This window comes from Sceloporus occidentalis, unplaced genomic scaffold, assembly GCF_023333645.1.
Source record: "Sceloporus occidentalis isolate IW3139 unplaced genomic scaffold, rSceOcc1.0.p SCAF_317, whole genome shotgun sequence".
In the NCBI taxonomy this organism is placed as follows: Eukaryota; Metazoa; Chordata; class Lepidosauria; order Squamata; family Phrynosomatidae; genus Sceloporus; species Sceloporus occidentalis.
Window position 1 is genome coordinate 251,463 of NW_028317297.1, and position 10,695 is coordinate 262,157.

The 10,695-nt window shown below is 40.9% G+C and overlaps 1 protein-coding gene across 1 annotated transcript; it reads left to right on the forward strand.

The window, feature by feature from the left end:
- Positions 1 to 655: 655 nt before the first annotated feature.
- On the forward strand, positions 656 to 9,166 carry LOC149274850 (thiosulfate sulfurtransferase/rhodanese-like domain-containing protein 2). The gene is made up of 9 exons (XM_089505194.1): positions 656 to 784; positions 1,589 to 1,908; positions 2,519 to 2,627; positions 3,818 to 3,943; positions 5,084 to 5,189; positions 5,640 to 5,758; positions 7,566 to 7,724; positions 8,217 to 8,355; positions 8,937 to 9,166. Exons 1-9 carry the CDS (start codon positions 656 to 658, stop codon positions 9,164 to 9,166), a joined length of 1,437 nt encoding a protein of 478 aa, XP_089361320.1.
- Positions 9,167 to 10,695: the final 1,529 nt, after the last annotated feature.

Genomic DNA, 10,695 nt, shown 5'->3' on the forward strand with positions numbered 1-10,695 from the left:
CTAATTAAATACAAATAATTGTTTGTATAGCGCCGCATTTTAAGCAGCACTTCTTACAGCGCACACAATCAAAGGGTACGACAAGACTAGAACTGACAGACTAAGGCAAACCGATACATTAGGTAAAGAGGGCCCTGCTCCCAATCGAGAAAAATTAAGAATTTTGAATAGTGAAACTTTAATAGTCCACATAATAATAAGTGAAGGGAGAATACAGAAACAGAGGCATAAACAGTGCTGTATCAAAACACATCGTAAATGCATTTCAGACTAAGGGCTGTGAATTGCCTCCGACCCCTGAGCTGTTGGACTTCCTGGAGGGGGAGGCACTGCCATGCTTTCCTAAGCAGCTGTTTCATTCAGTTTTTAGGTAAGAGGAGCTGAGGAGCAGATGTGATCCTATTCCGGCTGTGATACTATTCCAGACCCCTCCTGCTCTTCCACTGATCCAGGAAGACTGCTGAGAGCAATCCGTTGAAGGCATCTGGAACTTTTACGCTATAGATGCTGCTGGGGTTGTTTTGAAAATTCTATTTATACATTTCAATGGTTTCTTTTTTAAACTGACCGCTGGAAGTCCTCGGTTTTCTGGACCCGTATCAGAAGTGTGCCTTAAAAGTAGCTGTCTCGGTGTTCCTGCTGCACTGGGGCTGCCATGGACCACTGTCAGCTGGACTTCCCAGATATAGACTTGAATGGGTCGCAGACTCTCACTCCGGAAAGTGCCTTAAAAGCCAGATTGGATGCCAACACAAGAAAAAAGTATACATTTGCAAAAAAGAAGGTACCGTAATTTGTTTTTTTAGGTTTTTTTTTTTTAATTTTTAATTTTTTGCAGAAAAAGCCAAATTCACTTTAAGTGCCACAACTCTAATGTGACCTTTTCAGTGCTTGATTATTTAACCTCCCCTCTTGAGTTCATTTAATATTTCAATTTTCTTAGTTCACTATTCTTTATGAAGGGCAAACATTGGCCAAGTGTGCATAATGCATGATTCAGTGTGTGTGATTAGGCTCTCACTGTTGCTTTATACCAGGGGTTCTCAAACTGCGGCCCTCCAGCTGCTGCAGGACTACATCTCCCATACTCCTCAGCCAGCCCCTTAGCTGAAGGAGCATTATGGGAGATGTAGTCCTGCAGCAGCTGGAGGGCCGCAGTTTGAGAACCCCTGCTTTATACAGTGCCTGCTTAGCCACAGCAGAAGCTCATTGGGGAAATTGCAGCTCTCCTGACACACACTGGGGAAGGCTGCCACCTTCTGGCCTGAGGGGCATGTAAAGCCAAGTGGTCCCCCAGCACCACCATAACTAACACACAAACTCACCATTACCGAACCTTCACCCTATCACTACAACCTTGGGGTCACATAACATCGATATGATCACCATGCCAATAATTTATGCACGATGTGTAATGTGTGTATAGACGGTCATTTATCCTTTTGAATGCATATTTAGTTATTTCTTAATAGCAAAAGAAGACATTAGTCTAAGAAATATAGTTAGATACATTTAGTTTTATTTATTGACCACCACAAGCAGTGAAAGTTTATCACACGATAAAAATAATATTGTTCATCATCTGCAGGCGTTTGCGCTTTTCGTCAGAGAACTGCAGTTGGCGGCTGATTTGGCTGAAACCAGCTACAAGAATGTTGATCGGTGGAGATGCTGCGGCCAGGAGTTTACAGACCAGGTGGCTGTGCACCGACATGTGGCTGCACAGCACGCAGCTGATGTTTTGCAACAAACTGAGGACATTTTAGAAGAAATGATGATAGCTGCAGAACCCACCTCTGTGCCATGCGTAGATGATGTATGTGCTTCAGCAGACAAGTGTTGGAACCGCTGTGACGTTTCTGATTGGTTACCAGATACAAGTCCATACCACAAAGATGACCTGACAAGGTAACGCATGTATTGGTCAAACAAAATTCCTTACCTCCATAGACTCTCCGGAAGCATAATAGCCAAATGTTTCCTAAAACATTGTTTGGTTTAGGGAAAACTATTATTTACCACCGAACAGCCCTGTTCTCTCACAAACACCAACTTTATCCTGACCCAGTGGCACTTTCTCTTGGAGATCTCAGCTTGTGCAAACAGTAGAGGCAATTTGGGGAGTTGAAAGCAACAAGTCAAATTTTCTAATTCCAATTCCGACTTGCATTCCGTAAAATGCATTTGCATTCTTGAGTGTCCTTTAATGAAATTATGCCCCCCCCCCCATTTAACTCATGGATTATAACGAGGACTTAATTCCTCTTTTTGGTTCACCCTCTCCTCTGGATAGATATGGAGGTCTCATTCCTCATCCTTGATTGTCTTTCATGCCCTGTTCCTGGGTCAGGCCTGCTTTAGTCTGATCTAGGTCATGCCCAACTGTTTATTTTCTAGACCATATTCAGTCTGCAAATAAATGAAATATGAATTTATTTCCATTTCTCTGCTGCTGGAGAAAGAACACATTGGTTTCGCCTCTGAATGGGGTCTTAACATGTTTCTGTTTACTTGACAGTGACCCGGGTGAAGTGCTTTTATATTACTGCTACTGTGAAGTAACAGACCCCCAATGGATCTGCAATTGGCAAAGGACATTGTGTCAACTGCTAAATCTCACAGGCAAAGTAAGTAATCTCTGGGATGCTTCCAGGCTGCCACTCCATGGAAACATTTCCTAAGTCATGGTGCTTGGAAACCAGTTTTTGTTATATACCGTATTGGCTCGAATATAGGGCGCACTTTTTCGGTGCGGCCTATATTCGGGGTCTAGCGCCCGACAGGCAGGCAGGGGGGTTAGGATACAGATCCCCCACAGCCTCCCCTGCCAGCACTTCCCACGGGAGGTTGTCTAAGCGCGTTTTACCTCTGCCCCCCCCCCCCCCCCGACTTACCGGAGCAGACTCCCGGGTGTCTTGCGGGGCCGGCGGTGGACATCTACGCAATACGTGTATACAACCGCCGGCCCCGCAAGACACCCGGGAGTCTGCTCCGGTAAGTCTGGGGGGGGGGGGCAGAGGAGGACAGTGGCAGCATATCTCGGGGGGGGGGGGGACACAGTGGCAGCATATCTCGGGGGGGGGGGGACAGTGGTAGCATTTCTCGGGGGGGAGGAGGACAGTGGCAGCATATCTCGGGGGGGGGAGGACAGTGGTAGCATATCTCGGGGAGGGAGGACAGTGGCAGCATATCTCGGGGAGGGAGGACAGTGGCAGCATATCTCGGGGGGGGGGACAGAGTGGCAGCATGTTTTTTTGGTGCTGTTTTAAAGAAAAAAACTTTTTCTTTAAAAAAAGCACCAAACTTTTAGGGTGCGGCCTATATACGGGGGCGGCCTACATCCGAGCCAATACGGTATATATATATATCTCAATCACAATTATACATCTGTGTGCCATGGGAGGGCAAAAACTATTTGTCTATGGGGCAAAACAAAGCTAGAGGCCCAATAATTTAGTGTCCCAAAACATTTGGCTACCAATGGCAAGGGTACCAATGTTCAGAATCCTGTCATGTCCAACTCGTATTTGTCAAAATAGACTTAATAAGAGGGGCACAGAAATGATACTGTTGGGGTATAAATGCTTCCCAAGCCCCCCCTTGTTACGCTAGGGACTGCAGTGGCAACATGTATTTGGTATATGTATGTATGGTATTATTGATGTATTGGCCTATGTATCTGATGATCATTTGTGCTTTACCTGCAGTACATTGTTGCAGGCTTCAATTGCGTTTAAAGTTTTCAGATCCTTAGAGCATGTAAATGTTCCTGGAACGATGACCAAGTAGGAAATGATTTTGTCTTTGCACTTTCTAGATTCGCATCGCTGCAGAGGGAATAAATGGAACAGTAGGAGGGAGCAAACTATCTACCAGGCTTTATATCCGCACTATGCTATCGCATCCTCTGTTTAAGCCCGTTATGTGCTTGGAAGATTTCAAGGTAAGTTCTAGACAGGTGTAGATTCCCCGATGATCTTTCAGCAGAGTTGTCCAAGTTTTTCATGAGCAAGGTTCTAATTAAATAGGATACGTATATTTTGTCATAAAAGAAGCCTCTATAGTAGAGATCTCAGGACTGTAGAAGGTCACAGAGTAGCAATTTGGGATGCTATTTACGTGTTAATGCTTTTTATTGAAAAGGCAACCTATTCAAACATTTTGCTCATCTTAAAGAGAAATCCTATATTTTTTTTCTGCATGTGGTATATTTATATTGTGCGCCAAGTAGGTTTTTGTTATTTGAAGCAAAAGAGCATAACATTTTGCATGTGTGTTCACAGGGTAATTTTCTATTGGTACATGCAGTGTTCGCTATCATTGACTGTTGCTTTTCCTAGCCAGACTTCAGGGATAATACTAGCCTGAGCTGATATCAGAAACACTATAAGTGAATCCAGGGTATTGTCACAAATACAGATGCACTTTGCTATTTTTCCAACTATGCATGGCTACGATGATGCCGTTTGCAGCTAATTATTTTATACTGATTCATAAGTTGTGTTTCAATGTATGTGCAATCTATTTGTGTGAAACAAAAGGACATTATAAAGTTACTATTGATATGAGGTTTTGCAACTAATATTGCTTACATACATGTTCCTTACAACCGTAGGACAGTAAGGGTAAGGGATATAAAAGTATGGTGGGAGTTCTCTTTTAAATGGATCTGACACCATGGCAGTATCTTCAGTCTGTTTGGAAGAATAATACTGCAAAATACCTACTTGGATGGTGATATCTTTATAGTTTTATTGCATGTAACTTTGAGAGGTGGTGGTCACGTGTTATGATGGTTGCAGCAGTGGTACATCAACATTGTGGTGCTAGTATGGATTAGAGTTGTGGTAAGGCATCTTTTAAAAACATTGGAGACTTCATATTAGATGCTTATATATGACTGTAGCTACCATGGTCTGCTAAAGGAGACAAACCTGTGTAAATGAAAGTAGAAAATAAGTAACCCAGTTCACCGAGACCTCCAAAGAATTCAGGGAGAACTACATCACTAGAAGTGGAAATGATGGGGCTTTTCATTGATTCATGATCTCACATGATTTCATTATTCTGGCTCATTCTACAGACAAGCGAAGGGGGAGCACATTGTTTCCCTGACCTACGAGTTGGTATTTTCCAAGAGATTGTGCCAATGGGAATTGATCCACATAAAGTCTCCTACAAAGAAACAGGTGTGTAGATAGTGTCAGGAATCTCAAAGCCCACATAAATATTACAGATGTTCCATTCTTGGTTTGGTATCGGACATGTTATGAGCGAAGTACAGAATGCCCTTGCTCTTCTTTTGGCTCCTCTGTTTCGTTACATGGGTACGTTGGTCTAGAGCCCTATTAAGACAAGATGTGTACAAGATACATACCTTGTAGACAAAGAAAGTAAAACCATATTCCAGCGCAAAACAAGCAACTGCTTTAGTATAGCATTTTAAATACGAAGCGACCTTGAGGCCCAGTCTTAGGAAGTCATTAGTATTTAAGGGGTTTACGCAGGGAATTGGTGGGGGAAGTGCTCAAACTTCAGTTCATGGAGGCCACATGTTGAGACCTACACAACCCTTTTCCCATCCATGATTTTATGAAAAGCAGTAATCACATATTTTATTTTACTATTTATCCTTGCAGCTGTCCATCTAACTCCAGAAGAGTTTCATAAAGAAGTAGAGAAGTATCTATCCAAAGCTCACGATGAAGAGAGCAACACTATTTTGCTTGACTGCCGTAACTTTTATGAAAGTAAAATAGTAAGTGGAATTTCTCTAGTAGCAAAACATTTTTACTAAATTTGTAATCTGATGTAGAATGATTGTTATTTAATATGAAAAATAGAACTGGTTAATATATACACTCACTGGCCACTTTATAAGGTATGTCTGATGCCGAGCATCAGAATGGGGAAGAAAGAGGATTTAGGTGACTTGGAACGTGGCATGGTTGTTGGTGCCAGACAGGCTGGTCTGAGTATTTCATAAACTGCTGATCTCCTGGGATTTTCACGCACAACCATCTCTAGGGATAACAAAGAATGGTCCGAAAATGAGAAAATATCCAGTGAGCGGTAGTTGTGTGGACGAAGATACCTTGTTGAGGTCAGAGGAGAATGGGCCGACTGGTTTGAGATGACAGGCAACAGTAACTCAAGTAACCACTCATTACAACCAAGGTATGTGGAATACCATCTCTGAATGCACAACACATCAAACCTTGAAGCAGATGGGCTACAGCAGCAGAAGACCACACCGGGTGCCACTCCTGTCAGCTAAGTACAGGAAACTGAGGCTACAATTCGCACAGGCTGACCAAAATTGGACAACGGAAGACTGGAAGAACATTGCCTGGTCTGATGCGTCTCGATTCCAGCTGCAACATTCAGATGGCAGGGTCAGACTTTGGCATTAACAACATAAAAGCATGGATCCATCCTGCCTTGTATCAATGGTTCAGGCTGGGAGTGGTGGTGGTGTAATGATGTGGGGGGACATTTTCTTTGCACACTTTGGGCCCATTAGTACCAACTGAGCATCTTTAAACTCGACAGCGTACCTGAGTATTGTTGCTGACCATGTCCATCCGTTTATGACCACAGTCCACCCATGTTATGATGGCTACTTCCAGTAGGATAATGCATCATGTCACAAAGCTCACATCATCTCAAATTGGTTTCTTGAACATGACATGAGTTCACTGTACTCCAATGGCCTCCACAGTCACCAGATCTCAATCCGATAGCGCACCTTTGGGATGTGGTGGAACAGAAGATTTGCATGATGTGCAGCCAACAAATCTGCAGCAACTGCGTGATGCCATCATGTCCATATGGACCAACATCTCTGAGGAATGTTTCCAGCACCTTGTAGAAAGTATGCCATGAAGAATGAAGGCAGTTCTGAAGGCAAAAGGGGGTCCAACCCAGTACTAGCAAGGTGTACCTAATAAAGTGTTGATGATAAAGCCTGATGTACCGCAGATACAATGTAAACAACATTTGGAGTATAAACTGTTTTACTTGAGGATACCGGGAAGAATTTTCCCCTTGACTGCCTTTTCAGCTGTAGTTCTAGAAAAACTGACAGACAATTGTCCATTAATAAATATGGGTCACGACAAATACATTCCAACCTCACATAAAGTCTGACCCCTGCTTTTTGTTTATGCTCATTTCCTTTCACCTAAAACAAAGGCAATTTCCAGTACGTTTAATTTCTGTAATGAGCATAAACAAAAGTCGGACTTTAAGTGAGGTCGGAATATATTTGTTCTTACCTGTATTTAGTCATGCACAATTGTCAGTTTTTCTAGAACTAAAATTCTTCATACTCACTCAGGGTTGTTTGATAGCCTCAAATAAAATATATTATACCCCAAATGTTGTTCACAAAAAGATTTTTCAAACATCTTGGCCAGAAGCAGCCATGTCCAGGATCAGTGTTGTATAACTTAATTTGGTGGGAATATGAACTGATCAATATTTAAGAACATTGTTCTTTAAGTTTGTTAAGACTCTGCTTTGCCACTTGTGGTGGTCGTTTCGTAATTAGTCTTCTCTTCCAGGGCAGATTCCAGAATTGCCTGGCTCCAGATATCAGGAAATTCAGCTACTTCCCAAACTATGTGGATCAAAACCTTGAAGTTTTTAAAGATAAAACCGTACTGATGTACTGTACAGGAGGAATCCGTTGCGAACGGGGCTCCGCTTATCTCAGGTCAAAGGTAAACATACAGGCTATTCTAGAATCTTTGTGATGCACTATTGAAAGTGTAATATTTATCTCAAGGTTAACTCCTATAGAGAATGGTCTATATTTATAATTCAAAAACTTAAGATTTTTAAGTTTTTGCATTATAAACCTGCACACTTTCTTTGTGGTCTCCACCAGGAAAGGTGATAGTCCAAAGTACATCAATTTTAAATGTAAAACACATACTTCTTTCCCAGAATCAATTTACTAACGCTCAGGGCTCTGGACATTTATTGCAACGAAATGAGATAACACCTATGTTACTGTATACCATACTATATTTTACATTCAAACATGATTAGTATGTATTGTAAAAATTAGGATCATGAATGAACTTAAATGGGATGTTTCCTCTTTAACATGGCCGTTCCTTTGTTTTAATTCCTTCGCGACAATGTCTATTCCTTTTACAGCTTTTCCGATTAAGCCAATGAATGTAATCTTTTTTTTTTTTTATGGCCAGGATGTATGCAAAGATGTGTACCAGTTGAAGGGGGGAATCCATAAATACCTGGAGCAGTTCCCAGATGGTTATTTCCGAGGAAAACTATTTGTGTTTGATGGACGCTATACAATCTCTTCTAACGATGATATCATATCACGTAAGTAGGCAATGAACAGGGCTGTAACTTTATCAAAAGCAAATGAATTGTCAAGACTGAGCAACCAGTGGGCTCCATTCAGTTATTTACCAATTATCCATTCATCTTCCAAATATGTACATTGCGTTTTTTTTTTTTATACAATATCCTTGCTTCAGTATTGTAATTTTAATTGACGGATCCAGGTAGTCTCCTCAACTTGCCAAAAATGGCTACAGATATTGCTGCCCTGAGATCTTTATCCATACTGTGGAAGGCATCTGTACAAACCGATTAATGTGGGGTTTGTATAATATCATTAAATTAAGAGGGTTTTTTTTTTGTTTTTTTTTTAAGAATTCTGCACCCTATCCATTTAAACATATATAAATCTGATCCACATAAAGTCTTCATAAGGGTTATTATCGGACATAAAATAATCTTTTTAGCAACTGATTCATCTAACGACTCGTCCATCATTGGAAGTATCCATTCCAAACCGATGTAGTATGCTGTCTGAAGCTGCATGCAGTCCAGTGCAATAGACAGTTTCTGTGAAGTCTAATTTGTCTATTGGATCTTATTGCTCTTTTTGCTCACAGACTGCCGGTACTGTGCGGCTCCATGGGACCAATACACGCTCTGCTGCACGGCCCGCTGCTGCCAGCTGGTTCTGACATGTAAGGAATGCCAGGACAATGGCCACACTGCATGCTGTCCCACGTGTCAAGAGAAAGGGCTCCAGACACACTCTGCCGGCCTCCAGCTACCCTTCAAAGAAGAATGTGAATGTACAGAAAAGAGACCCAAGATACCATTAGAGAAGATCTAATCAAAGCCTACAACTTGATCAACGGCTCATTGCAGCTCCCATCACACTGAGCCAGGGGCTGACGGGATGTTGCATTTTGTAGTATTTTCAGTTGTCTCATCTGATGTAAGCCGAATATATTTTATTGTTTGGGATAAAAGATTTCCAGTTACTGAGATGCTCACATAGTTTGGTAGTATTTAACAGGGCTACCTACAAACGCAATCATGTATTTCCAACAAAATGTAAGGTTTTCTGGTACAAAGCTTCTTGAAGCTAAATATTACCATACAGAAAGTGAGATGTTAACTAGTATACCAGTCAAGATTAAGGGGTAATTAGGTAAAGAGTAATCATATTGTCAAAGTTAACATATGTATGATAATGTTAAATAATGCATTTTTAATGTACATACCTCCAATTGTCTAAAATGTATTATGAAAATTACCAAAAACAACAACATTCAATCAGGGAGCTTACTTTCTCTGGAAAGTGGTAGTGGAGTGCCTTTAAATGAAATTCAGTTGCCAGATTAAGGGAATGTTCTACATTACTTGTCCCTATCCTTCTTCTAGGGGTGCTGACTCGTTAAAGTGATACAAATCAAGTAAATGTCTCTTGTTCTAGTTGGCTGTGAGTAAATAGAACTAATGGCATGGCAGACTCAATGGAGAAATTTAATAGATGCTGTCCAGAAGCCATCAAGGTAAAGTCGCCTCTAAACGTCACTTGCTTGGGGCTAATTCAGTAGAGAGGCTGGGGGTGGCCCAAAATCATTTTTATCTTTTTACCATTGGCCATCTAGTCTCTTTTCGGTATTACAAGCACCACAAAGGGCTGAAATATTGCCTAAATGATTTTAATTACTTTTAATGTTTTTAACAGCCCTGGGTCAATAGCAGTTCAAATACATTTGAACTTGATCTGTATCCTGGTCTGTTTGACTTCTTTAAAATAGCTCCTCAAGGACATTTTACCAATTTTTTTTTTTCCGCTTTGAAATTTCTGTACTGTTTACATGCATCCTCACCTTTTTTCAAGCAGTTACCATCACAGCCTTTTCTACTTAAAACTATGGCTTGGAAAATGTAAAATTTTAAATCGATGAAATTATTTTTCGATTTATGGTACTGTAAATACTACAGGAAGTGTGGCTGGTTTAGCTATTCTAGCTTTACAATGTTTACACCAAATGTTTTTCTAATTACATGTAATAATAAAGAACATTTATTCTCTATTTATTTAGAAATGTTGTAGTCTAAAACAATTAAGCCTGAAAATACTTACACTTACATGATGGTTAAATCAAGGTAGCTGAACATGGGAAGCCATACTTTATATTAATTTTTTTTTTTAGTGGGGCTGTCTATAAATGTTGACTGTCCCTTTTAACTATACCGTATTTGCTCGATTATAAGACGAGGTTTTTTCTCAGAGCAAATGCTCTGAAAAATACCCCTCGTCTTATAATCGGGGTCGTCTTATAATCAGACCTCAAATAGGTATGACTATGAGACGACTAAGATCCTGGATCCTCCTGTCTCCACCAC